The following is a 26,565-nucleotide window of genomic DNA, read 5'->3' as shown; positions in this document are numbered from 1 at the left end:
GTCTCTTATTGGAAGGCGCCTTTTCCCAACAGCAATTTTAAGATCTCTCCACAGGTGTTCAATGGGATTTAGATCTGGACTCATTAGCGGCCACTTCAGAACTCTCCAGCGCTTTGTTGCCGTCCATTTCTGGGTGCTTTTTGACATATGTTTGAGGTCATTGTCCTGCTGGAAGACCCAAGATCTCGGACGCAAACCAGCTTTCTGACGCTGGGCTGTACAGTGCAACCCAAAATCCATTGGTAATCCTCAGATTTCATGATGTCTTGTACACATTCAAGGCCCCCAGTGCCAGAGGCGGCAAAACAACCCCAAAACATCACTGATCCTCCACCATATTTCACTGTATGTACTGTGTTCTTTTCTTTGTAGGCCTCATTCCATTTTCGGTAAACAGTAGAATGATGTGCTTTACCAAAAAGCTCTATCTTGGTCTCATCTGTCCACAAGACATTTTTCCAGAAGGATTTTGGCTTACTTAAGTTCATTTTGGCAAAATGTAATCTTGCTTTTTTATGTCTCTGTGTCAGCAGTGGGGTCCTCCTGGGTCTCCTGCCATAGTGTTTCATTTAAATGTCGATGGATAGTTCACGCTGACACTGATGCTCCCTGAGCCTGCAGGACAACTTGAATATCTTTGGAACTTGTTTGGGGCTGCTTATCCACCATCCGGACTATCCTGCGATGACACCTTTCATCAATTTTTCTCTTCTGTCCACACCCAGGGAAATTAGCTACAGTGCCATGGGTTGCAAACTTCTTGATAATGTTGCGCACTGTGGACAAAGGCAAATCTAGATCTTTAGAGATGGACTTGTAACCTTGAGATTTTTGATATTTTCCCACAATTTTGGTTCTCAAGTCCTCAGACAGTTCTCTTCTCCTCTTTCTGTAGTCCATGCTTATTGTGGCACACACAGACACACAATGCAAAGACTAAGTGAACTTCTCTCCTTTTTATCTGCTTTCAGGTGTTATTTTTATATTGCCCACACCTTTTACTTGCTCCAGGTGAGTTTAAAGGAGCATCAGGTGCTCGAAACAATCTTATTTTTCCACAATTTTGAAAGGGTGCTGATAATTTTGTCCAGCCCATTTTTGGAGTTTGGTGACATTATGTCCAATTATATTTTTTTCCTCCCTTTTTTGGTTTAGTTCCAATACACACAAAGGGAATAAACATGTGTATAGCAAAACATGTGTTACTGCAATCCTTTTCTGTGAGAAATACTTCATTTTCTAGAAAAATTTCAGGGGTGCCAACATTTACGGTCATGACTGTGTATAATACTTATCACTTGCTGTGTACTAGAGGACTGTAATGGGATTGGGCTCGATATAAAACTTGCAGGATCGGGCGGTCACATAACATACAGGGGGCTGATGAATTGGCACAGAGAAAAGTTTAAAGCTGTGACAAATTTTTTGCGGGAGTGGGCAGAAATAGAACACCCACCTTGTAGTAGCGAGTGTTAAAGGAAAACTGTCACATGATCACTCCCACACTACAGGTACTGACGGATAGTGCGGGGGACGCTGATTCATATGATCCCTACCTTGCCCGGGTCCGTCCGGCTGTTCACCCGCAGTCTTAGTTTTTCTATATATGCAAATGTGGCTGTAACTGGCACGGGCGGGGTTTTCAGGAGCCTAGTGGCACTGTGACATCAGCACCGCCCATCCGCAGCGCCGCCTGCTTATGAATATTCATTCCCCGCCGCTCCTAACTGGTCTGCACTGCGCATGTCAGGAAGCGGCACCTGCGCAGTGAAGACCAGTTAGGAGCGCCGGGGGGAGGGGGGATGTATATTCGTAAGTGAGCGGTGCTGATGTCACAGTGCCACTAGGCTCCTGAAAACCCGCCCATCCCAATTACAGCCACATTTGCATATATAGAAAAACTAAGATTGTGGGTGAACGGCCGGACGGATCTGGGCAAGGTAGGGATCATATGAATCGGCGTCCCCCGCACTATCGTCAGTACCTGTGGTTATTGCGGGAGTGATCATGTGACCGTTTTCCTTTTAATGGTCAGAAGTGCAGCCGGAAAGGGATTAGGTAAACAGTCCTGTGCAGGGCTCTACTGGGTACTAATAACACACATTGGGGAGGTTCATCAAAACTTGTGTGGAGGAAAAATTGACCAGTTGCCCATAGCAACCAATCAGATTCATTCTTTCATTTTTGAAAAGGCTTTAGAAAAATAAAAGCAATCTGGTTGCTCTGGACAACTGGTCAACTTTTCCTCAGCACAAGGTCTTGATGAATCTCCCCCATTTTCCCTGTAAACACCTTTACAGGGTAAATTTTGCCTTTATCATGTTAAAGGGGTACTCTGATGGAAAAAACATTTTTTTTTTCAAATCTCCTTGTGCCAGAAAGTAAAACAGATTTGTAAATTACTTCTATTTAAAAATCTCAACCCTTCCAGTACAGTGGTCCCTCAAGCTACAATATTAATTGGTTTCAGGACGACCATTGTATGTTGAGACCATTACTCTATGGAAACCTGGTAATTGGTTCTGAAGCCACCAAAATGTCATCCAAAAATAGAAAAATAGGAGGATTAAAGAAAAATAAGTAGATAAATAATACAGATAAAGCAAGTCCTTACATATAAAAGTAAGAAAGATCTGCTGGGAGCTATAATCACTGTCTATGTCAGTGTTTCCCAACCAGGGTGCCTTCACCTATTGCAAAACTACAACTCCCAGCATGCCCGGACAGCCGTTGGCTGTCCGGGCATGCTGGGAGTTGTAGTTTTGCAACAGCTGGAGGCACCCTGGTTGGGAAACAATGGTTCATGTAGAGGACAGGAGCTTCTTCAGGGTCCTATACAGTACACACAGTGTCCCAAATGGAGCCGCCCTTACTTTGTGTCCAAAGGAGCAGCTAATCCTGGTACAGGTAAGGAGTAGTACAGAACTTGTAGTTCCTCCCTGTACTGTAGGGGGCGCTACCAGACAGCCAGTCAGTGCTTGTACTTCAGTAATAGAGGTGATTTACCAATAAAATGCCAATTCTGATTGGTCAGTTCCTCCAGTTGTGACAGGTATCACAGATCTGGACTGTCCGTAGCATTGTATGTTGAGTCTGGTTTCAAGTTACAATGGTCCAGAAAAGACCATTGTATGTTGAAACTATTGTATGTTGAGGCCATTGTAAGTTGAGGGATCACTGTACTTATCAGCTGCTGTATGCTCCAGAGGAAGTGGTATAGTTCTTTTCTGTCTGACCACAGTGCTCTCTGCTGACACCTCTGTCCATGTCAGGAACTGTCTAAAGCAGTAGATGTTTGCTTTGGGGATTTTCTCCTGCTCTGGACAGTTCCTTACATGGACAGAGGTGTCAGCAGAGAGCACTGTGGTCAGACTGGAAAGAACAACTTAACTTCCTGTGGAGCATATAGCAGCTGATAATTACTGGAAGGATGAAGATTTTTAAATAGTAGTAATTTACAAACCTTTTTTTATTTTTTTGGCACCAAAATTTTTTTTCCCACTGGAGTACCTCTTTAAGTGAAGGTTATGCCATTCTTGTGCTTACTGTGATTGTAGCCCATATACTCTGTATGACGTCTTGTCACTAATATGGGTCCCTGTAGATATTTTGTGTAGGGTGTTATTAGTGAGCTGTGTCTGGAATAGATCACTGCCACCCTGTGCTGAAAAGTGGTGCAATCGTTTCATGGACAGGGTATGTAGGTTTAGGCCTTTTTACCCCAGTTTGATACTTTGGCTTTCTACCTAAGCTTTATTTAAAACGTGTTTACACCACATAACTGGTGTAATGTACCTTCATGCCAACAGTCAGTATGTTACGTTCTAACTCCACATAGGGTCATGTGAGCAGACCAGACCAGACATGGGGAAACAGGTTACGAAAATTTGGTGACACAACCCTATAGTACTGGATGTCACAATGATGGTCTTAAAGGGGTATTCCCATCTGGAGATCGCTGTTCCAAAGGGTATCGGGGCAGTTTAAAGGGGTACTCCCCTGGAAAACTTTTTTTTCTTTAAATCAACTGGTGCCAGAAAGTTAAACAGATTTGTAAATTACCGTACTTCTATTTAAAAATTTTAATCCTTCTAGTACTTATCAGATGCTATATGCTCCACAGGAAGTTCTTTTCTTTTTGAATTTTCTATTTCTGACCACAGTGCTTTGTGCTGACACCTCTACATTTTAGGAACTGTCCGGAGCAGGATAGGTTTGCTATGGGAATTTTCTGCTACTCTGGACAGTTCCTAAAGTGGACAGAGGTGTCAGTAGAGAGCACTGTGGTCAGACAGAAAGGAAATTCAAAAAGAAAAAAACTTCTCTGGAACATACAGCAGCTAATAAGTACTGGAAGGGTTAAGATTTTTAAATAGTAATTTACAAATCTGTTTTAACTTTCTGGCACCAGTTAATTAAAAAAAAATGTTTTCCAGTGGAGTACCCCTTTTAAAGTGCTAAGAGGTTATCTTATCTGGTACAGTGGTTCTTAACCTGGGTTCGGTGAGTCAGTCCCGGGGGTTCGGCGGGGGAGGTCGCAACAGGACAGGCAAACCAAGCAATTGCTTGGGGCCCTGAGCTGGCCCGGGGCCTCGAGCAGAGCCAGTGTTTGCCGGTCCTGTAGCGACGGGGCAATTCCCCCCCCCCCCCACTGCCTGCCTAATGTGGGGGGGGGGGGGACACTGCCTGCCTAATGTGGGGGGGGGGACACTGCCTGCCTAATGTGGGTGGGGGGGGGGACACTGCCTGCCTAATGTGGGGGGGGGGGACGGACACTGCCTGCCTAATGTGGTGGGGGGGGGGGACACTGCCTGCCTAATGTGGTGGGGGGGGGGGGGACACTGCCTGCCTAATGTGGTGGGGGGGGGGGGGGACACTGCCTGCCTAATGTGGTGGGGGGGGGGGGGGACACTGCCTGCCTAATGTGGTGGGGGGGGGGGACACTGCCTGCCTAATGTGGTGGGGGGGGGGGGGACACTGCCTGCCTAATGTGGTGGGGGGGGGGGGGACACTGCCTGCCTAATGTGGTGGGGGGGGGGGGGGACACTGCCTGCCTAATGTGGTGGGGGGGGGGGGGGACACTGCCTGCCTAATGTGGTGGGGGGGGGGGGACACTGCCTGCCTAATGTGGTGGGGGGGGGGACACTGCCTGCCTAATGTGGTGGGGGGGGGGGGACACTGCCTGCCTAATGTGGTGGGGGGGGGGGGACACTGCCTGCCTAATGTGGTGGGGGGGGGGGGGACACTGCCATAGTTGCGAAAATGACATGAGAGTAGCACTTGCCAAGGTAAATCCGCGCATTTCTGAACTGGTCTCTGAAAGACAACAGCAGAAGTCACACTGATTTGCATTAAATATTAATTATGTTTTAGTTTTTGTGTGAAAATCATGTTTTCATGGTTTTGTTCTTTGTTCTTAATGGTTTTGTTCATTTTGTGCACCTATAAGTATATACTTAAATATATACCTCCTATGTTTTGAATTTGAAAAAATCATATTTTATTTTTCCAATTAAGAGGGGTTCGGTGAATGCGCATATGAAACTGGTGGGGTTCAGTACCCCCAACAAGGTTAAGAACCACTGATCTAGTATAATAAAACGTATCCCCTATCCACTGAGATGGAGGTGGTATGTTGGGCACCACTTTGTGCCTTGATCGACACACCTCGATACATGCGGCAGACGGGATACATTTTTGGATACTAGACTACTCCTTTTAATATCCTGCTGGGGGCGGTAAAAATCGGGAAAAAAACTGTACATACTTAGCCTTGATTCCCTGCACCTCCTCTTTTTTTCCTCTGTCCGGTCCCTTGATCTTTTCCCTTCTTACCTCCTCTAAGACAAGCTCTTGGTGCAGGACCTGCCAGCTCAGCGTGTCACTGGCCACAGTGATGGCTGAACAGGTAGGTCCTGTGCTAAGCGCTCATCTCAGAAGCAGGAAGAGGAGGTTTTGTGGACTAGATGGAGCTGTATGAGATCTGAAGGGGACGAGGGTTAGGTAAGTATAGTGTTTTTTATTTTTTTATTTTTTCTATTCCTGCACCTAACAGGATTTCATTTTCAATATACCTGATAACCCTTTAAGTGGCTGTTATAGCCCCCCTCCCACTTTAAGACATGGGGTCCCACCTCTTAACACCCCCTTTATTAACACGAAGATCGAATTCCCATTGGCACTGTACAGCTGTGTGAACTCACTGAACATAATGCACTTCATTGTTGACCATTGATTTTCAGTAGAGCTAGGAATTGAAGACAAGCATTATTGAAACCCCCACCCCCACCCCCATCTTAAGTAATTCTACAGCACACAACCCCCATCCTAATAACTAGAGCTGCATGTAGCAGTGGGGTTATGGCATTGGGTGGTAAAGCTGAGCCGGGGCCTCCTGTAGTTCAGCCCTTTTGGACTGCACATGTCCTATGAATCTTGGTTTTATTGAATGCTAAGTCTTCATTGCAATTTCGCTATATTCCCGGTTCCTCCCTAATAAGTATTTGGTTGGGACTCAGATCAGTCAGTATTAAAGTGCTTTTCAAAGAGCGTGTCTGCAGCTGTTGAAAAACTACAACTCCCAGCATGCCCGGACAGCCAAAGGCTGTCTGGGCATGCTGGGAGTTGTAGTTTTGCAACAGCTGGATGCACACTGTTTGGAAAACGCTGCATGTTGTGTGAGCCTGGGTGCAAATAGTCACTTATATCTTCCTGTATAGACTGCTGTCTATGGGATGTATTATATAATACTGTAGATACTCAGTGCTAGAGAACAGCAGCCTCGCTCCCTTGTGGAAATGATAGGCCTCTGGATCACTTTTTTTTATTTGAAACTTCCAATCTTGGGTCTAAAAGGAGTTCAGGTACTATATAACAAGACAACCCTTACCCCAATAGTCAACCAACTTTATTGGTAACGGTCTTGACTGGTTAAACAGTGAGCTTGAGTAGTAAGAGTGGCACAGTCACGCTAAAATGGTCTGTTACCCATAGCAACCAGTCAGAGACCAGCTTTCACATCTTAATGAGAGCTGAACAGTGATTGGTTGCTATGGGTAATGAAGACACTTACTTTGCAACAGTGTATTATCTACCCCATTGTGTTCTACAGTTTCTTAGGCTCCCACCTCCAGCACATAATCTAGTGTGGTACAGTGGAATGGGATTCTCCTGGGCGGTGCAGTGGAATGGGATTCTCCTGGGCGGTGCAGTGGAATGGGATTCTCCTGGGCGGTGCAGTGGAATGGGATTCTCCTGGGCGGTGCAGTGGAATGGGATTCTCCTGGGCGGTGCAGTGGAATGGGATTCTCCTGGGCGGTGCAGTGGAATGGGATTCTCCTGGGCTGTACAGTGGAATGGGATTCTCCTGGGCTGTACAGTGGAATGGGATTCTCCTGGGCTGTACAGTGGAATGGGATTCTCCTGGGCTGTACAGTGGAATGGGATTCTCCTGGGCTGTACAGTGGAATGGGATTCTCCTGGGCTGTACAGTGGAATGGGATTCTCCTGGGCTGTACAGTGGAATGGGATTCTCCTGGGCTGTACAGTGGAATGGGATTCTCCTGGGCTGTACAGTGGAATGGGATTCTCCTGGGCTGTACAGTGGAATGGGATTCTCCTGGGCTGTACAGTGGAATGGGATTCTCCTGGGCTGTACAGTGGGACTCTCCTGGGCTGTACAGTGGGACTCTCCTGGGCTGTACAGTGGGATTCTCCTGGGCTGTACAGTGGGATTCTCCTGGGCTGTACAGTGGGACTCTCCTGGGCTGTACAGTGGGACTCTCCTGGGCTGTACAGTGGGATTCTCCTGGGCTGTACAGTGGGATTCTCCTGGGCTGTACAGTGGGATTCTCCTGGGCTGTACAGTGGGATTCTCCTGGGCTGTACAGTGGGATTCTCCTGGGCTGTACAGTGGGACTCTCCTGGGCTGTACAGTGGGATTCTCCTGGGCGGTACAGTGGAATGGGATTCTCCGGGGCGGTACAGTGGAATGGGATTCTCCGGGGCGGTACAGTGGAATGGGATTCTCCGGGGCTGTGCAGTGGAATGGGATTCTCCGGGGCTGTGCAGTGGAATGGGATTCTCCGGGGCGGTGCAGTGGAATGGGATTCTCCGGGGCTGTGCAGTGGAATGGGATTCTCCGGGGCTGTGCAGTGGAATGGGACTCTCCTGGGCTGTACAGTGGAGTGGGATTCTCCGGGGCGGTGCAGTGGAGTGGGATTCTCCGGGGCGGTGCAGTGGAGTGGGATTCTCCGGGGCGGTGCAGTGGAGTGGGATTCTCCGGGGCGGTGCGGTGGAGTGGGATTCTCCGGGGCGGTGCGGTGGAGTGGGATTCTCCGGGGCGGTGCGGTGGAGTGGGATTCTCCGGGGCGGTGCGGTGGAGTGGGATTCTCCGGGGCGGTGCGGTGGAGTGGGATTCTCCGGGGCGGTGGAGTGGGATTCTCCGGGGCGGTGCGGTGGAGTGGGATTCTCCGGGGCGGTGCGGTGGAGTGGGATTCTCCGGGGCGGTGCGGTGGAGTGGGATTCTCCGGGGCGGTGGAGTGGGATTCTCCGGGGCGGTGCGGTGGAGTGGGATTCTCCGGGGCGGTGCGGTGGAGTGGGATTCTCCGGGGCGGTGCGGTGGAGTGGGATTCTCCGGGGCGGTGCGGTGGAGTGGGATTCTCCGGGGCGGTGCGGTGGAGTGGGATTCTCCGGGGCGGTGCGGTGGAGTGGGATTCTCCGGGGCGGTGCGGTGGAGTGGGATTCTCCGGGGCGGTGCGGTGGAGTGGGATTCTCCGGGGCGGTGCGGTGGAGTGGGATTCTCCGGGGCGGTGCGGTGGAGTGGGATTCTCCGGGGCGGTGCGGTGGAGTGGGATTCTCCGGGGCGGTGCGGTGGAGTGGGATTCTCCGGGGCGGTGCGGTGGAGTGGGATTCTCCTGCATTTGATCCTGTACTTTAGAGAGAAGCTTAGGAAACCATGCAGAATGTACTGTCTCCTAATGCATAGTTGTGTGTTCCCTGCGGTGTGAACTATAAGTAAATGTCAATGAAAGGGATTTATAAAAGTGATGATTGAGCACATTCCTGCTGTATATAATTATATTCTTTATTACTGGAGATATACTTTAATATAGTCTACCTGTACTGCACAGTATTTGTTCTTCCTGGTGTTTACAGCTGTGATAAGGTTTTCCGCTTACTTAGCACCATTGCATCTTGTTAAGTTTTTTAAAGCAAAGACTAAAGACATAATAATCTTGTGACCCTGTAAATTTCTCTATAAAGTCTCGTTAAGATGGCTGAGCTTAGGGTGCAGCATCTGTAAGCAGAATTTAGACTTTATAAGTAAGTCTACAGTCATCTATGTATGCCATACACCTTCAACAGTTATCTCCGCATACACGTGAAAGTTTGTTTGGCCGTCTGCTCGATCCCGATCCCTCCTTACATGTGATTGAACTTTCATGGAGATCCCATAGATCAGATTTTTAGAAGGAAAGGGGCAGCAGAGCTGCTGTGGTACAATGTCCTATTCACAGATTACCCTGTATGTCAGTGTTTCCCAACCAGGGTGCCTCCAGCTGTTGCAAAACTACAACTCCCAGCATGCCTGGACAGCCGTTGGCTGTCTGGGCATGTTGGGAGTTGTAGTTTTGCAACTGCTGGAGACACCCTTGTTGAGAAATACTGCTGTATAGCAGCTCGTCCATTCAAGTGAATAGTGACCAAGAGTGCCATGAAAACTTAGGAGACATAATGCTAAACGAGTTCTGCAGCCCTTCATTCCCAGGATGGGCCTAAAAAGCAGACACCCACGAATGATAAACTGAAGACATAGTCTAACTAGATATTATCGCTTGATGTGATGTGATTACCCCTTTAGGGTAGGGTCACGCACAGTGCATCCGCAGCATATTTGGCGCTGCGGATACGCTGCTTGCAGTCACAGTGATTGCAGAGCAAACAAAAATTATTTTATTAAATACTAAACATAAACAATGACGTACAAAATAAGGAATCTTTTATAAGCAATTTAAAAAGGCTTAAACACTGAGCTCTATCCTACAACCCGAGGCGACCATGGACCCCTCTATAGACATCACTTGTCCAGTATATACATAAATATGACCTCTGGTCCTGCAAATAATGTGCAATATTGTTCCCCAATGGAGGTCAGATATGAATCAAACATTACCCCACTATCCTGAAAATGAAATACAATGAATGAAATGAAGACAATATGTAATAATGCTGTATAACAAACAGTGATCCTGTGTGAGACCCAGGTAAAGGACCAGATGGAAGGTGAAACTAAAGCAAATCACGAAGGCGAGTGACCCACTGTAACCCCACGTGGTACGTCGCCTAGGAGCGGCTTCCTTAAGGGTGCTTTCCTTATGTCCATCATAAGCGGCGAGGGAGGTCAGTAGTTGGGACTCACCATGTGTGAAGTGAGCACTTTTCGGTTCATGCCGTAAATGTACTTAACAGGGTATTCCAGGAAAAAAAAAATTTCTTATATCAACTGGCTCCAGAAAGTTAAACAGATTTGTAAATTACTTCTATCAAAAAAATCTTAATCCTTCCAATAATTATCAACTGCTGAAAATTAGTTGTTCTTTTCTGTCTGACAACAGTGCTCTCTGCTGACATCTCTGTCTGTCTCGGGAATGCACAGAGTAGAAGAGGTTTGCTATGGGGATCTGCTTCTACTCTGGACAGTTCCCGAGACAGGTGTCATCAGAGAGCACTTAGACAGAAAAGAACAACTCAACTTCAGCAGCTCATAAGTACTGAAAGGAATAAGATTTTTTTAATAGAAGTAATTTAGAAATATGTTTGACTTTTTGAGCCTGTTGATATATAAAAAATGTTGTTGTTTTTTCATGGATAACCCCTTTAATGGTGCATAAAGTACTGGGGCACCATGACATACACTTGTGTCATTGGTCCTCTAGGGTTATGAAGTTAAGGCTATAGCTCCTGTCGCATTGGCCAGCTTGTGTCTTTGCTTTGATCAAGGACAACATCTTCAAGGAGTTCCTGCGTCCCTCTAGTGTTTTATGGGTGTTTTCTAGTTTTATGGTTTCTTCTCATAATCCAAAAACCTACTGATTCTTTTTTTCTTCCTATGTGATTAGTTTTATTTGTTTTTGAGCTTTGGATATTAGGTTGTGAGCCCCATTGATGTCATAGTCGCGTACAATATTCTAGGGCTGCAGCTAACAATTATTTCTCTATTTTATAAGTTAAGAAAAAAGTCAGAAAAAAAATTATTGAAGGAGATCATATGACAGTGAGATGAAGGAGGGAGTCAGGATCTGTACCGAAGAATGGGGGAGAGGACCAGACTGTGTATCATTTTTATTTATTACATTTTTTAAATAAAAATTTGTATGTTTCATGACTTGGTGGGTGTTGGGATTCCATGGCAGACTGTTTTATCTATGTTTGTAACATCACTGAAAATCTCAGACAAAAAACATTTACTTATCCCCTATCCACGGGGCCCGGTGCTCTGTGAAGAGTGCGTGGTGTAGCGGTCATGTGCTTCATTCATTTCTATGGGTGCGCCAAAAAGACCCGAGTACAGCTTTCGGGCATTATTGGCGCTCCCATAGAAATTAATGGAGCCTGTGCCGACTACAGATAGACGACACATGCTCCTCACTGAGACCGCCAGAGTCCCCTGCTGAAGATTGTGGGGGGGATGCCATTGGTCGGAGCCCTGCGATCAGCTACTTATCCCTTATACTTTTGAATAGGGGGTAAGTCAATTTTCCTGGAATATTCCTTTAAAAAAAAAAAAAAAAAAAAAAGATATATATATATATATATATATATATATATATATATATATATATATACACATACATACATAAAAATATGTCAACTTGGAAATGTATTAATGTGCTGTCTACATATGTCCCTGCTGGCAGCAGCCAAGATGGTAAACTATTTAGTCTTGTAGCTATGCTGACCCAGTGTCCTGTATTTCTTTGTTACTCTGTCCAAAGACATTGGGGGAACTCATCAATGTTTACATCATCAACTTTTTTTACATCAGAAAACTAGCATGCAAACCTTGATAAATTCCTCCAATGACTTTATACATTCAAGATTTACTGTTCAAAAGTTCTTCAACCCTGCATGATAATTCGGACAGCCCGGCTTAGGAATCTGCACCACTACCACACTGCAAAAACAATGTTCTAATGGGAATGGGGTTTTTGTTTCTGGTCCAAAGGATAGGGGATAAGATGTCTGATCGCAGGGATCCCTCTGCTGGGATGTCCGCGACCTCGGTGCAGCCCCCAGTATTCTGTGGCGGGCGCTGTCTGAGACAAGACGTCACAGCCAAGCCCCTTCATTGTGTCATGGCCATTCCCCTCCCATAGACATGAATGGAGGAGGCGTGGCAGTGATGTCACGTATCGGCCCAGTGGCAAGACCACTACGATCAGACCTCTTATCCCCTATTCCTTTTGGATAGGGGATAAGATGTATAAGGCCAGAATACCACTTTAAATGAAAGGGGTTGTCTAGTGCTATTTTATAATATCCGGTATGGAGACGGGTGCTATAGAGTCCAAGCAGCTGAGCATCAAGTACTATCCATGAAGGGTGGACCTTTCTGTATGACCTAAAACTGTCATTTCTGGCCCTATAGTGAGAATAGGATTCTAGAAAATAACTGTAGGCATTTCCACTGTTCAGTACAACATAAAATCTGGTAGCTGTGTAAAGTAACCACGACAGACAATCCACAAAGAACAATCTCCTTGATGGACCCTTAAAGTATATACATGGCTATTATTGTGTGTTCTGGTTTAAAGGGGTATTCCAGGAAAAAACTTTTTTTTTTTATATATATCAATTGGCTCCAGAAAGTTAAACAGATTTGTAAATTACTTCTATAAAAAAAAATCTTAATCCTTTCAATACTCATGAGCTTCTGAAGTTAAGGTTGTTCTTTTCTGTCTAGGTTCTCTCTGATGACACGTGTCTAGGGAACCGCCCAGTTTAGAAGAGGTTTGCTATGGGGATTTACTTCTAAACTGGCCGGTTCCCAAGACAGGTGTCATCAGAGAGCACTTAGACAGAAAAGAACAACCTTAACTTCAGAAGCTCATAAGTACTGAAAGGGTTAAGATTTTTTAATAGAAGTAATTTACAAATCTGTTTAACTTTCTGGAGCCAGTTGATCTATAGAAACATTTTTTTTCCCTGGATAACCCTTTAACTTTCATGTGGCTTCTCCAATCTCTTACCCTGTGGCCTAGAGTCGTCTTCCTCTTGCTTGTTTGGTTTCTCAGCATAACCAGACTACAATTTGTTTGTTTTGTTTACTTGTGGATTACTTGAGGCACAAGGGCAGAACGTAATAGCTTAGGAGCCAGTCAGTGTTTGAGCCAGATAAATCTTTCAAAGATGTTCCTGTTGTCAGTAGGCACATCTCCCATGTAAACGTAGGCACCATGCCAAGGTGGCTACCACTTCTGTTCTCCAGGGATTTCTCATTCCTTTGTGTGTTGTGTTTGCACATATACGATGAAGAACTTTACACAGCGGAGCCATTTGTGCTTTTGAGTGGAAAGATAAGAGAGTTAGTTTGCTAATGTCTGGTACGTGACCCACTAATCTTTCCTTTTGCATAGTCTGCAAGGTGGAAACCGTGGAAATGCCTACAGTACACACATGCCTGTGGATTTGTGATTACATGGCTAAAGGCAGCGCATTATGCAATCCAGTACCTACCTGACTAAGGCTGGGTTCACACCACGTTTTTGCAATGCAGTTCCCGTATCAGGTTTTTGATTAAAAAAACTGATTTTGCAAAACCTGACTAAACTGTATCAAAATGTGTGTACAAATTTTAATCCGTATACGGTTGAAAACCATATACGGTTGAAAAATGATGTCCGGTTTCATCCGTTTTTAAGAAAAAAAAGTGTAAGTTTTTAAACTTTTCATTCCATTATGAATAAAGCTTCACTTGTTTGATTGAAATTCCAATAAAAATGTGCAAAGTAAAAAAAAGTATGGTGAAAACCAGATGGAACCGTACGCACATACGGTTCTGTACGGTTCCCATTGACTCCCATGTTTTAAAAAAAGAACGTATACGTTGTAATACGGTTTTTCACCCGGACCAAAAAGTGGTAGACTACCGTTTTTGGTACAGGAAAAAAACTGACAAAACCGTATAGGACGCAAAGCGGACACAACCTGATGCATCTTTTGGCATACTGTTTTCAATACGGTTCCGTACTGTTTTTAAATTGAAAACTTATACGGAACTGCATTGCAAAATCATGGTGTGAATGCAGCCTAACTATCCTCTGACATCTACTCAGGCCTCTTAATTCCGGGTAGGGAAATAAAAATAGCCCTATCCCCTGGTGTCCTAGGCGCTCACTGCTGGACCCTAACCTTTCAGCTGATCACCCTGAGACACATTTTAGGAGAAATTGTCGCTGATGAATATTTTGCGCAACATTGGTGAAGTGTCAGTAGTCATATCATTATTATAAGCAGGATAAGGCTGGCCATACACACTAACCCCGGGGCTATGGTGACCTCCTGATTTGGAATTCAACATGCTGGATCCCCTTGTTCTGAAAGAAGTCTGGTATTCCCCTCTCACCCAATGGAATTCTGTCACCATGAAAGTGCTATCTAATCCGCCAAATTCATGTTATAGAGCAGAGAAAGCTGAGCCTGTTGATATATATACTTATGAGAAAAGATTCAGTATAACTTGCAGATTCTGATTGAAATCTCTGATCTTTCCATGCTTAGGACCGCCCACTAGACTCCTATCATTGAGTGACACTGCCCACTGGACTCCTTTTAGAATAGAAAGATCAGAGATTTCAATCAATAAGTTACAAGTTATGCTAAATCTTTTCCCCACCATGCTGGAAGTTGTAGTTTTGCAACAGTTGGAGACTTACTGTTTGGAAAACACAGATAAAGCTGCTGTCTCTTACATTTCTCTGACCAGATGTGGTTTTCTCCGGAGATATCAGCTGATCGCTAAAGGTCAGGATCAGCTGGTTTTCAGACCACTAGTATGTAAAAAATGTTACCACTCACCATTCCTGGCTTTATAACAAAAAAAAACAAAAAAAAACTTTGAGTAACTTTAAAGGGGTATTCCAGGAAAAAACTTTAAAATATGTGTGTGTGTGTGTGTGTGTGTGTGTGTGTGTGTGTGTATGTATAAATATAGCTCTATCTAAAAAAAAAAAAAAATAAATCATTTTATTTATTTATTTATTTATATATATATATATATATATATATATATATATATATATATATATATATATATTGATTTTTTTTTATTTTTTAGATAGAGCTATATTTATACACACACACACACACCTATTTATCTATAAAATCAACTTTCTCCAGAAGGTTAAACAGATATGTAAATTACTTCTATTTAAAAAATGTTAATCCTTCCAGTGGTTATCAGCTGCTGAAGTTATTTTCTTTCTGACAACAGTGCTCTCTGCTGACACCTCTGCTTGTCTCAGGAACTGTCCAGATTAGGAGTGGTTTGCTATGGGGATTTTCTCCTAGTCTGTGCAGTTCCTGAGACAAGCAGAAGTGTCAGCAGAGAGCACTGTTGTCAGAAAGAACCACTCAACTTCAGCAGCTGATAACTACTGGAAGGATTAAGATTTTTTAATATAAGTAATTTACAAATCTGTTTAACTTTCTGGAGCCAGTTGATAGCTATAATATAAAAAGTTTCTAAGGTCAATAGTTAGTTCTGCCTTGGCTCCTAATGTTGGATGAATTGATGCAACCTCTTATGGTTCTTTCATCAGGCTGTATGTTCACAGTGACATGGCTTTTTAAAAGAAAACATGAGGCCGTTTCTTTCTACCAAAGGTTATAGTAATATTTCCTTTTGGATTCATTTCTAATGTGTCACGGTCATATGTAATAATTATATTCTTATTTTGAGTTCTTTATTTTTCATACACATTTATATTATTTTTTTTCTGAGCTGAAAACTAATGTATTGGTTCAACCTCTCACCCAGCTTTCCAAGACCAATTTTTCCAACAACAATGACTTCCGCGCCCTGCTGCAGTCTCTGTACGAGACCTTCAAGGAGTTCAAGATGCACGAGCAGATCGAGAATGAATGCATCATTGGCCTGTTACAGCAACGCAGCCAGACCGTGTACAATGTGCACTCTGACAACAAGCTCTCTGAGATGCTTGTCCTGTTCGAGAAAGGGCTGAAAAATGTGAAGGTAAGCCTCCTGCCGAATGCACATACTGTATGGCATAGTAATGTTGATTTCACAATGAAAGGGGTTGTCTCCTAAAGACAATTACTTGTTATATCGGAAGCTGCTGTCCGCTGTGAGCCAAATGTAATATCACATGCAGCTTTGCATCTACTACAGTGACTTATCGCTCAGAGCTGTGTCCTGATCTGTCTTCATGGGAAACTGGTCTACTTGTTCTTTTATAATGTATGTGCAGAGAACAATATTAAAGAAATATACTGATATAAGTGCTGTGTGTATGAGTCTCTAGCATTGGAACCTATGTGCATTTTGGCTTGTAATACAGAATACAGGGCCCTACTGTGACTGCCCAGTGCCAAGTAAGAATCTGTTTTATAGTGTACCTGTAATTACAAAAAAATACTTTTGATATATCATGGAGTCATATCAAATATTTTTGATCTGACAAGGTCTGAGTGTTTTTTTTTTTTTTTTTTTTTTCCCGTACCCAAAACCGTACCATGGTTTTTGGTCTGGGTGAAAAACCGTATGTGTTTTTTTTTTTTTTTTTTTTTACATGGGAGTCAATGGGAACAACCAGATGCAACCGGACATCATTTTTCAAACCGTATATGGGTTAAAATTTGTACACACGTTTTGATATAGTTTAGTCCGGTTTTGAGAAATCCATTTTTCATCCAAAAACCTGACACGGGAACTGTATTGCAAAACAGTGGTGTGAACCCAGCCTTATTTGGGGATAAAGTTTTTTTTCGGAACTGAGTGCTGGAAGGGACACATGCTTATTTACTCTGCTCACAGCCAGGTCTCTGCACAGTGATCCTCTGTTCTCTGCAGGGCAGCCAATAGAAATATAGCTTTAACCCAGATCCTCTGCAGCAGCGTGACAGAATAGGGAAACTCCTTTTGCAGTGAATGTGAGGACTATATTTTCAGCTGCCAGAGTGGGAAGGAGACTGATTTTTGCCATGAACAGAATTGGACAGCTAAAGTCCATGAAATGTCCAGTATAAGTAAATGACCACTCCTCTCCCCTGTATTTGAGGAACTGATTGTACAGAGGTTGTGACACTGGAAGAGATTTCATCATGATAAATCTGCTGAGCACTTGTCACTTATAAAAGTTTACTACGTTTGCTGCCGACAAGAAGTGTTAACCTTGTGTTTTAAAAGCAGTGGTTTATCAGTTTATATGTTAGACATAAAATGTCACCACCCAGTCATTGTTCTGTGCTCTCAGGATGAATATGAACAGCTGAACTATGCCCAGCAGCTGAAGGAGAGGCTGGAGGCTTTCACCAGTGACTTCATCCCTCATATGAAGGAAGAAGAGGAGGTAAGTCCATTATTTCTGATCGTTCTCATGTGCATACAAGCATCTTCAGATGGAAGGTTACTGCCATATCATTTCTGTTCACTCAAACAGTGCTTCCTAACCAGGGTGCCTCCAGCTGTTGCAAAACTACAACTCCCAGCATGCCTGGACAGCCAAAGGCTGTCCAGCCATGCTGGGAGTTGTAGTTTTGCAACAGCTGGAGGAACCCTGGTTGGAAAACACTGCTATAGACCCTTAGTTGTCGTGACGTTTCACTATCCAATGTTCATAAAACATCTCATGAGATGTACACATCTAGACTAAATAAGCTTTCTCTCAGGTTTTTCAGCCCATGTTGATGGAATACTTTACTTATGATGAGCTAAAGGACATTAAAAAGATGGTGATCGCCCAACACTGCTCCCAGAAAGACCCCACAGAACTGCTCAGAGGGCTGAGTCTGTGGACTGAGGCTGAAGAGATTCAGAAGGTGCTCAAGTACTCTATGGATGAAAAGACGGAGAAGGGTGAGGCCTATTACTTGTATTAAAGGGGTACTCCGGTGGAAAACTTTAAAAAAATTATTATTATTTTTTTTTTTTTAAATCTACTGGTGCCAGAAAGTTAAACAGATTTGTAAATGACTTCTATTAAAAATCTTTACCCATCCAGTACTTATTAGCAGCTGTATGCTACAGAGGAAATTCTTTTCTTTTTGAATTTCTTTTTTGTCTTGTCCACAGTGCTCTCTGCTGACACCTGATGCCCGTATCAGGAACTGTCCAGAGCAGTAGAAAATCCCCATAGCAAACCTATGCTGCTCTGGACAGTTCCTGACACTGGCAGAGGTGTCAGCAGAGAGCACTGTGGACAAGACAAAAAAGAAATTCAAAAAGAATGGAATTTCCTCTGTAGCATACAGCTGCTAATAGGTACTGAAAGGATTAAGATTTTTAAATAGAAGTCATTTACTAATCTATTTAACTTTCTGGCAAAAAAGTTTTCCACCAGAGTACCCCTTTAATGCTGAATGTAATTTAAGTGACAAAAAGGATCTAAGCACCTTGGACATTTTGTAGTATTACTTTTTCTACATATTGCGTGTAGCTTCTTATACATGGAGTGTTTTGGGGGATGTTTTTGGAAGTGCCACATTTATGAATAATTAGAAGTATGTTTAACCATAGTTTTTATACAGTGCAATTACAGGTTTGAGGTATCTAAACTTGGTTTAGGAACAGCATAATAGACCCATTCCCACCACCACCACCTCTCTGCTCAGTGCCCATAGCCGATTCCACTACGACGGTGATATCTAGTACTCTAGTTCACAGAAATCATTTTCTCATGAATTCCCTTCCTTTCCTCATGCTTTGTCATCAGCACTTTTTAGTACTGACAGAGTGTATTCTTACCACCCGCCTGTCACACATTCCACTAAACAGGTCAGCAGAATTCTGAATTTGGCAATATTTTGACAAAATTGCTCAACATTTTATGGGATATTTTGAAATTTGGCTTCAAAATGATTATTTTCAGCTTCTGCCTTCATAGTACAGCAGCTTAAAAAAATGGCCAGAAACATGACTTGCACTGTCTTCATATGTAAACTTTACATTGGACTTTTCTGATATGTCAGTACTTGTCCCTTGTAATGTAGTCCTGCATTATTACTTATATTAGGGCTGCATGATTTGGGGAAAACGTGCAATTGTGATAATAGAGGTAAATATCGGGATTTCGTTATGCAATTGCGATATAATAATCAAATGGTGAAATCCTCTAATTTCACGTCTATCCCCGCCCATTTCATGTCTACACCCTCCATTTTACATCTTACCAATTTAATTTCAATCCCCCAATGTCACTCAGCCCCCATCCCCCTCACTTGACACGTCTCCCCCATTAATATTTTGCCCGGAAACATATAAAAATTGGATGTTTACCTAGCCTCGGTCCCCCTTAGGTCTGCTGCAGATCCCATTCTCCTCCGGTGTCTTATAGGACTTACAGGACCTTCCTGCTCAGCCAGTCACTGGCCTGACACCTGACAATGCTGTGGCCAATGATTATCTGAGCGGGAAAGGTCCTGGACCAACTGGTGTTTGGCAGCACAGAGAAGACACCGGGACCGCACTGAGGAGAACTGCGGCAGACCTACGGGAACCAGGGCAAGGTGAGTTTCAGGGTTTTTGTTTCCCCCACACCCCCCTTATTCCTTAGGGTACGTTCACGTGCATCAAATCTACGTATGTGTGAACGTACCCTAAGGGTACGTTCACACATACAGGATCCTGCGCAGTTTTGATGCGCAGGATTTGTAACTGATGCGCAGGATTTGTAATAAGAAGCTGTGTTCAGTCATTTCGTTTACATTGAAATCTGCAGCAGAAAATCCTGCACATCAAATCTGCGTACGTATGAACGTACCCTAAAGGGTATTCTGGCCTTAAACATCCTATCCCCAATCCAAAGGATAGGGGATATAAGATGTCTGATCGCAGGGCTACCGAGACGTGATGTCATGCCCCCTTCATTCATGTCTTTGGGAGGGGGCGTGACGTGATCGTCTTATCTACTATCCTTTAGATAAGATGTCTACAGCCGGAATACCCCTTTAAGACAGTGTTTTCTGGTTTTAATTTTGGTGGCAGCACAGCCACCGTGGCAGGTAACTCCTAATTTTTCTGGTGGGCCATATCGACATATCGCAATTCCCCAAAATCACGATGCGTGTGTGTGTGTGAGATATGTTGGTGTTATATAACTTTAGTGAAGCAGTGTGTACTCAGGTATTTATAAGGATTTCTTGTTGTTGCAGAGCCAGCTGCTCAGCTGAGTGCAACATCCATTTGTCATCTTCCTCCGGAGGTAATGCTGAAAATTTTTAGTTACCTTAATCCCCAGGAGCTGTGTCGTTGTAGTCAAGTAAACAGTAAATGGGCACAGCTGGCAAAGGCTGGATCTCTCTGGAAACATCTGTACCCGGTGCTGTGGGCTAGAGGTGAGTCACACCTACTTATGAATGTGGTGAGTAGGCACCACCTCCACATCTGGGTACAAATGCCTTAAGGATGAACAGATGCAGACTCTGGACATATGTATATTTAGGGCAGTGTTTCCCAACCAGGGTGCCCACAGCTGTTGCAAAACTACAACTCCCAGCATAGCCAGTTTTGCAACAGCTGGAGGCACCCTAGTTGGGAAACACTGATTTAGGTGGTTGCCTTGCGAAGTCATCTCCTGTTTCTGAGTTCATGTTTTCCTTCCCTATTTCATTACATTAATCCTTTTCCAATAACTATTGTCATTCCATATTGGTGTGAGATTGTTTGCTCTCTGCTGTTTTTTTTCCTGCCTATCATTGTATCTTAAAGGGCTATTCCTGGTAAAGGGGCGTAGAAATGAATGGAGGGGGCGTGGCGTGATGTCATGTCCCTGTCTCGGAAGCCCGGCGGTTTCCGAAACTTTAGATGTAGCTACGCATAGAATGCGGGCTGCTGCAGGGATGCTCATGCCTTATCAGGATTACCTTGTCTTCAGGTTGAGAAAAGCTTATTTCCTTTTTCCGTTGTGACAAGTGTCTTTTTTTTTTTATTTATTTTTTTAGGTAACTGGTACAGCGGGGCGGCTATTCACCTTGACCCTGAGCCAGATGAGGACTGGGTGTCCAGAAGGAAGGATGAGAGTCGTGCATACCAGGAGTGGGATGAGGATGCCGACATTGATGAGTCTGGTAAGGAACCAGTTTGTTTATCGCTTGTGCACCACTTGTAATACAGTGGTCTCTAACTGTGGCCTTCCAAATATGGCAAAACTTCAACTCCCGCCAATGATTGAAGGTGAAGTTTTGCAACATCTGGAGGGCCACAGTTTGAGACCACTGAGTAATATATGGCTGGGCGAAGTCTACATTCTAGAAATTGGGGGCTTGGCAAATGGGTAACTTCCTTCTGCCCTAATGATGGTGTCTGGTTAAGACAACCATATTATGTAAAAGATTATTAAGGGGGTATTAAAGGGGTAGTTCGCCCATTTACTTATTTTTTTTTTTTTATAATGAGTCAGGAGGGGTTAAATAAAAAACAAAAAAAAAACACTCCTACCTTCTTCGTCACCGTGCAAAACCAGGGCTCCCCTCCCCGCAGTCTGGTGCTCCCAGGTTTGGTGATGTTCTGCAGCTGCCTCTTTATAATATGACCAAAGTTAAAGGAGGTGAATAGAGTCCTATGCATATCATAACCAGATACTACCAACATAGTGTGAAAGTACGCTCAGAGTCTGCTTACAATTCATTTATCTATGCCCAGCATATTCTACAGGAGGGCTCCCATGGCATATGCCAAATGTATACATAGGTTCCCATGCACCCAGCATATACTGTTATGGCGTATGCATTGGCATTCTTTTTGCTTTTTACTATATGGGAAAGTGTAGTGTTATATCACACATACAGAGTGATATATAGTTAAAAACATATGCTACTTGGGAGTCAGTGGCTGATATGCAATTGTTTGCCTGTTGGAGGCATACATCGGGGAATACTTCTAAAATACACCTACAACGGAAACAACAAAGGAAGTGTGAGCAGACCCTTCCTGAATCTCATGCCAGCTGTTAGATTTATTTTATTTTTTGTTACAGAGGAGCCTGAAGATGAAGGTTATTCGTCCTCCATAAGTGTGGCACAGCAAGAAAAGGAGATACTGCATGGTTTAATACAGAATATTCTTCCCTATGTTGGTCATTCAGTGAAGACCCTTGTACTAGCATACAGTTCAGCCGCTAGCAGCAAAATGGTATGCATTTATATATAGAGAGATTTTTTTTAATTGTGATGAATAGCTCAGGCATATTCTATAACTGTTTGTTGTTTCACTTTATAGATTCGGCAGATGCTTGAGTTTTGCCCCAATCTAGAACACCTGGATCTTACTCAGACGGATATTTCAGACTCTACTTTTGATGGGTACGTATGTTTATCATGGGATTGAGAATAACCATTTACATCTCAGGCATTGTCCTTCTCCAATGTTAGGTGTTTCAGACCAATACCTAGGTGATGTACTATTTCGGCTTTGTATGTTGCTTGCCCTTGCCCTTTACAAATTCTTTGTCACATCTATAAAATGTAATATCCAAGCTAACAGCCATAACGCATGCATATTTTTGGATTTGACTGCTGAGACAATCACAAAGCATCAAACCAAGCATCTATGATGACGTTGTATTTAATAGGTGTGCAATTTCCCCGGTTTAACATGAGGGGTCTGTGTTCCCCCGAATGAATTGAGCAGCGGTCCATGTAGCTGAAACTCCATTTAACTCTTATGGGGCAGATAAACCTAGTTAAGTATAGCAATCTCCTCCTCAACAACAGAAGCCTGGATTACAGCCATGACACCCAGTAACATAAGTGACTGCCGCCACCAGTATCACAGAGCCTGCTCAGCCATTTAGTGGGCACCAATTGGCTGACCAGCCTATAATGACATGTCCCCAAACCAAAAGTTTGCTGCCCAGATAACCCCTTTAAGGTAATAGTTTTAGCATCAGAATTTTTTTTATATCTATATTCTGGAAATCCTTGTCACAGCATTTTAATAATGTAAGTTTCTCCCTTTCAGGTGGTATTTTGGCAGCTGTCAGAACATTCGTCATCTTGACCTGTCTGGATGTGATAAGATCAGTGACAGAACGCTGGAAAGGCTGAGTCTGGCCCTCGGCGTGCTACCTCCTTACAGGAAAAGTTTATTGAAATGTTCCCGAAACAACAAAAATGTCAAATCAGCCTGGGGGAGAAAAGACATGAACAACAGAATGAGGACTAATGCCATGCAGTGCGGATTGTTTTCTGAAGAATTATGGACGCGGTCTGGCCACTGTGATGGCTATCCATCTTCACCTTTCTGGATTTTACAGTCTGAGAGGCTGGCTGACATTGAAGATGCGGCTGATTGGAAGTATGGAAATACTGATGGACTTTGTGTATTGGAGATGTCCTCCAATATGAATTGCTTTGGTAATGGGTATTGCAACAGGAATCCAATGCCTGGTATGAGGACTAATGGTGGCTGGCAGCAGCGATACCAGTCAGATGCTTATACCTATTGTGGCCATTCATTCTGTTCTGCTGGAGCAAAACTAAGAACTATACAAGCACTCCCAGAAACCTCTGCTCTCTGCAAAGGTGGCAAAAGGACTCTTCAGTCAGAGGTCACAGACTCTTTCTCTGGGAGTGCGAAGTGTGAGCCTAGTGCTGCACGTGTGTTACAGTTACTTAGCCTCTCGGGTTGTCTTCAGATCACAGATCGTGGGCTCAGGTTAGTGAATCTTATTTTTAATTTTTTTTACCATCTGACTACTTACACATTGTTTCCATCATAAAGTACTAAACTAAAGGAGATCTGCATCCATAGACACTCATCCCCTAAACTTTTAAAATTAAACATTATTGATCAGAATTGTCTGAACTAGAGGTGAGTGGATTTTTGAAAAATTTGATTCGGACGATTCATCAAAATTTCCTAAAAGATTTTGTTTTGGTCCGAATTTATTCACAGCAAATTTTTATTAAAAACTGCTGTTTCTCTATCTGCTCCATTGGGGGACACAGACCTTGGGTGTATGCTGTTGTTGCTAGGAGACTTGACACTAAGGAAATCAAAAAGTCGGCTCCTCCCAGCAGGATATACCCGCCTACAGAGCCTGAGGTAATCAGTTTAAGCTTGGTGTCGCAGGAGATGGACACTAGTCGGGGGTTCTCCCCAGACTTGGTCTAACATTTTTTTATTTTTACAGAATAAGGACGTTTAGTTTTTCTTATTCCCTTTTATTTTCCTGTTTTCAGGTGGGGACTCAGGAACATAGCATTCACTGTTTCCCCATTTGCAATTGAGGGGGCACAAGCATCGTGGATGTACTGTCAACCCCCTCTCGCCAACGGCCAGCGCTTGGGGTTGTACCTTATGGGTCCGGGTCCCCCACTTTTCCCTGCTCGTCTCGCTTTTCAAGCCCGGCATGATGCAGGTGACAAAAAGCTGGCTGAAGACTTCATGACTGAAGACTTCATGAGGTGAGTATTCCCTTTCCTCCCTTTTTTTCTTTCAGGTGTCTGGGGCTTGCAACCTCTGGAGGACCCCTGTTTTGGTCCCACTCCTTTTTATTGTTTCTAGTTGGGGTCCCTATTGGGCAAGGGGTCCCTAACGCTATTGGGGGAACTCAGGGGGTTAATATCAGTGGTGTAGGACTGTTCATTTTTATTCACTGGGCAGTCTTTCTTTATTCAGCAGCCGCGGCTGCCTTCTCTATGTTTTTTTTTTTTTCTTCTGTACTCCGACCGCGTGGTGTGCAGCACGACCGGGGTGCAGTTTACTTTGGTTTTCACAGCGGCTCGCTGCGCCGGCACTTTGCCCGCTTCGGTTCCCCGGCACTCACATATGCTCGTGGATTGGAGCGGGCGCCATTATGAGCCGGCATCTTTCTTCCCCGGCGAGATTCGCGCCCTATGGAGAGCGAGAATGTCTTCAGCCAATCAGAGCTGTGCGGGGGACTGAGGCCAATCAGAGGCGCTCCAGTCTAACCCGGCCCCTCTCTTCTGATTGGTCCTGGTGTCCCTGCTTTTCTCACAGCAGCTGACTGGTGGGGGACATTGATGCTGGTGAGATTACCTCCCTCTAAGCAGGTACCTGGGGCCCTGGTCACCTACTATACTTGTAAGGGCTGCAACGCTATATACCTGGGTCTGCTGAACCCACTTGTTCCACCTGCACCACTGCACCCCCTAGTATTACTATTCAGGATGCTCTCCCAGACCCAATGTGGGTGTCTTCCCTCTCTATTTCTGACTTGGCGCAGGTCTCCCATTCCGTGGTGACTGCCTTAGAGAGGTCCTCCTTACACCGTTCCACAATAGAGCCTCGCTCTCCCTCACCCTATTTTAAAGCTCTCACAAGCGTAATAGGGACCATTCCTCTGACTCCTCTGGAGTCTTTGTACAGACGTAGGCATGGGCATCGTCCCTTTGCTACGTCTTCCAGCAAGTGTCTTTCTTCCAGAAGACGCTCCCTGAGAAGCTCCCCTGAGTCTTCAAAACGGCGCGCCAGGTCAGTGTCTCCCTCTTCTAAGGCTGCCTCCACCAGTTCTCACTCCCCTGGTGAACTAGTTGATGAGGCTGCTTCTGTTTCAAGACTCAGAAAACCACGCAGACATGACCTATACGGTGGACTCATTGGTTTCGGCCATAAGAGACACCTTTCACCTAGAGGACCCAGGAACTTCGGACGCTGTCCCAGAAGTTTCCTTTCATCGTGCCCGTCCGGCACACAAGATGTTCATCTCCCATGCTGAATTTCATGCCTTGCTAGAGTCTGCCTGGAGGCACTCTGACAAGAGGTTTCAAGAAACAAAGAAGGTTCAAGCGCGTTATCCCTTTAAGGACCTCATTGCCCGGTGGTCCTCACCTCCTACAGTGGACCCACCAGTCTCCCGTCTATCTAAGACTACTACCCTACCTTTGCCCGATGCTGCATCTTTTATGGATCCAGCGGACAAAAAGGGAAGACCTTGGCTAAATTTGCCCTTGTGGCTGCGGGTTCATCTCTTCTCCCTGCCTTTGCCTCTGCCTGGGTTTCCTGGGCCCTTAAGATCTGTGTTTCCCGACTCCGCCAGGGCAATTCTTCTGGAGCTTCCTCGGAAGAACTGGCCATCTTAATTCTCCTGCTTTCTAAAGCGGGAGATTTTCTATGTTCTGCTTCCATGCAGTCGGCCCGCTGTGCTGCTTTTGCCACGGGTAACCTTGTGGCTCTCTGTAGATCCGCGTGGCTAAAAGCCTGGGATGCGGACGCAGCCTCTAAGTCTCTCACTGAGCTTCCTTTTACTGGTTCTTGGCTTTTTATTAAGCGCCTAGACGAGATCATCTCTGAAGCCACGGGAGGGAAGAGTTCCTTATTACCTCAAAATAAGGCCTATAGAACTACCTCCTGCTGTAAATCTA

At 44.4% G+C, this 26,565-nt stretch overlaps 1 protein-coding gene across 2 annotated transcripts in view; it reads left to right on the top strand.

Moving 5' to 3' along the window:
* The window catches only part of FBXL5 (F-box and leucine rich repeat protein 5), a 42,567-nt gene that overhangs the window by 3,574 nt on the left and 12,428 nt on the right, over window positions 1-26,565 (top strand). For both annotated transcript variants that reach the window (XM_056555179.1, XM_056555180.1), the window contains exons 2-9: window positions 16,040-16,255; window positions 17,496-17,591; window positions 17,911-18,097; window positions 20,392-20,574; window positions 21,181-21,306; window positions 22,215-22,369; window positions 22,457-22,539; window positions 23,198-23,893. In XM_056555179.1, coding sequence (XP_056411154.1) covers window positions 16,040-16,255; window positions 17,496-17,591; window positions 17,911-18,097; window positions 20,392-20,574; window positions 21,181-21,306; window positions 22,215-22,369; window positions 22,457-22,539; window positions 23,198-23,893 — 1,742 coding nt within the window. The remainder of the gene's footprint in view (window positions 1-16,039; window positions 16,256-17,495; window positions 17,592-17,910; window positions 18,098-20,391; window positions 20,575-21,180; window positions 21,307-22,214; window positions 22,370-22,456; window positions 22,540-23,197; window positions 23,894-26,565) is intronic.

This window comes from Hyla sarda, chromosome 1 (genome assembly GCF_029499605.1).
Source record: "Hyla sarda isolate aHylSar1 chromosome 1, aHylSar1.hap1, whole genome shotgun sequence".
NCBI classification, from domain to species: domain Eukaryota; kingdom Metazoa; phylum Chordata; class Amphibia; order Anura; family Hylidae; genus Hyla; species Hyla sarda.
Note: the sequence above shows the minus strand (reverse complement) of the source record. Positions and strands in the feature narration are given on the sequence as shown.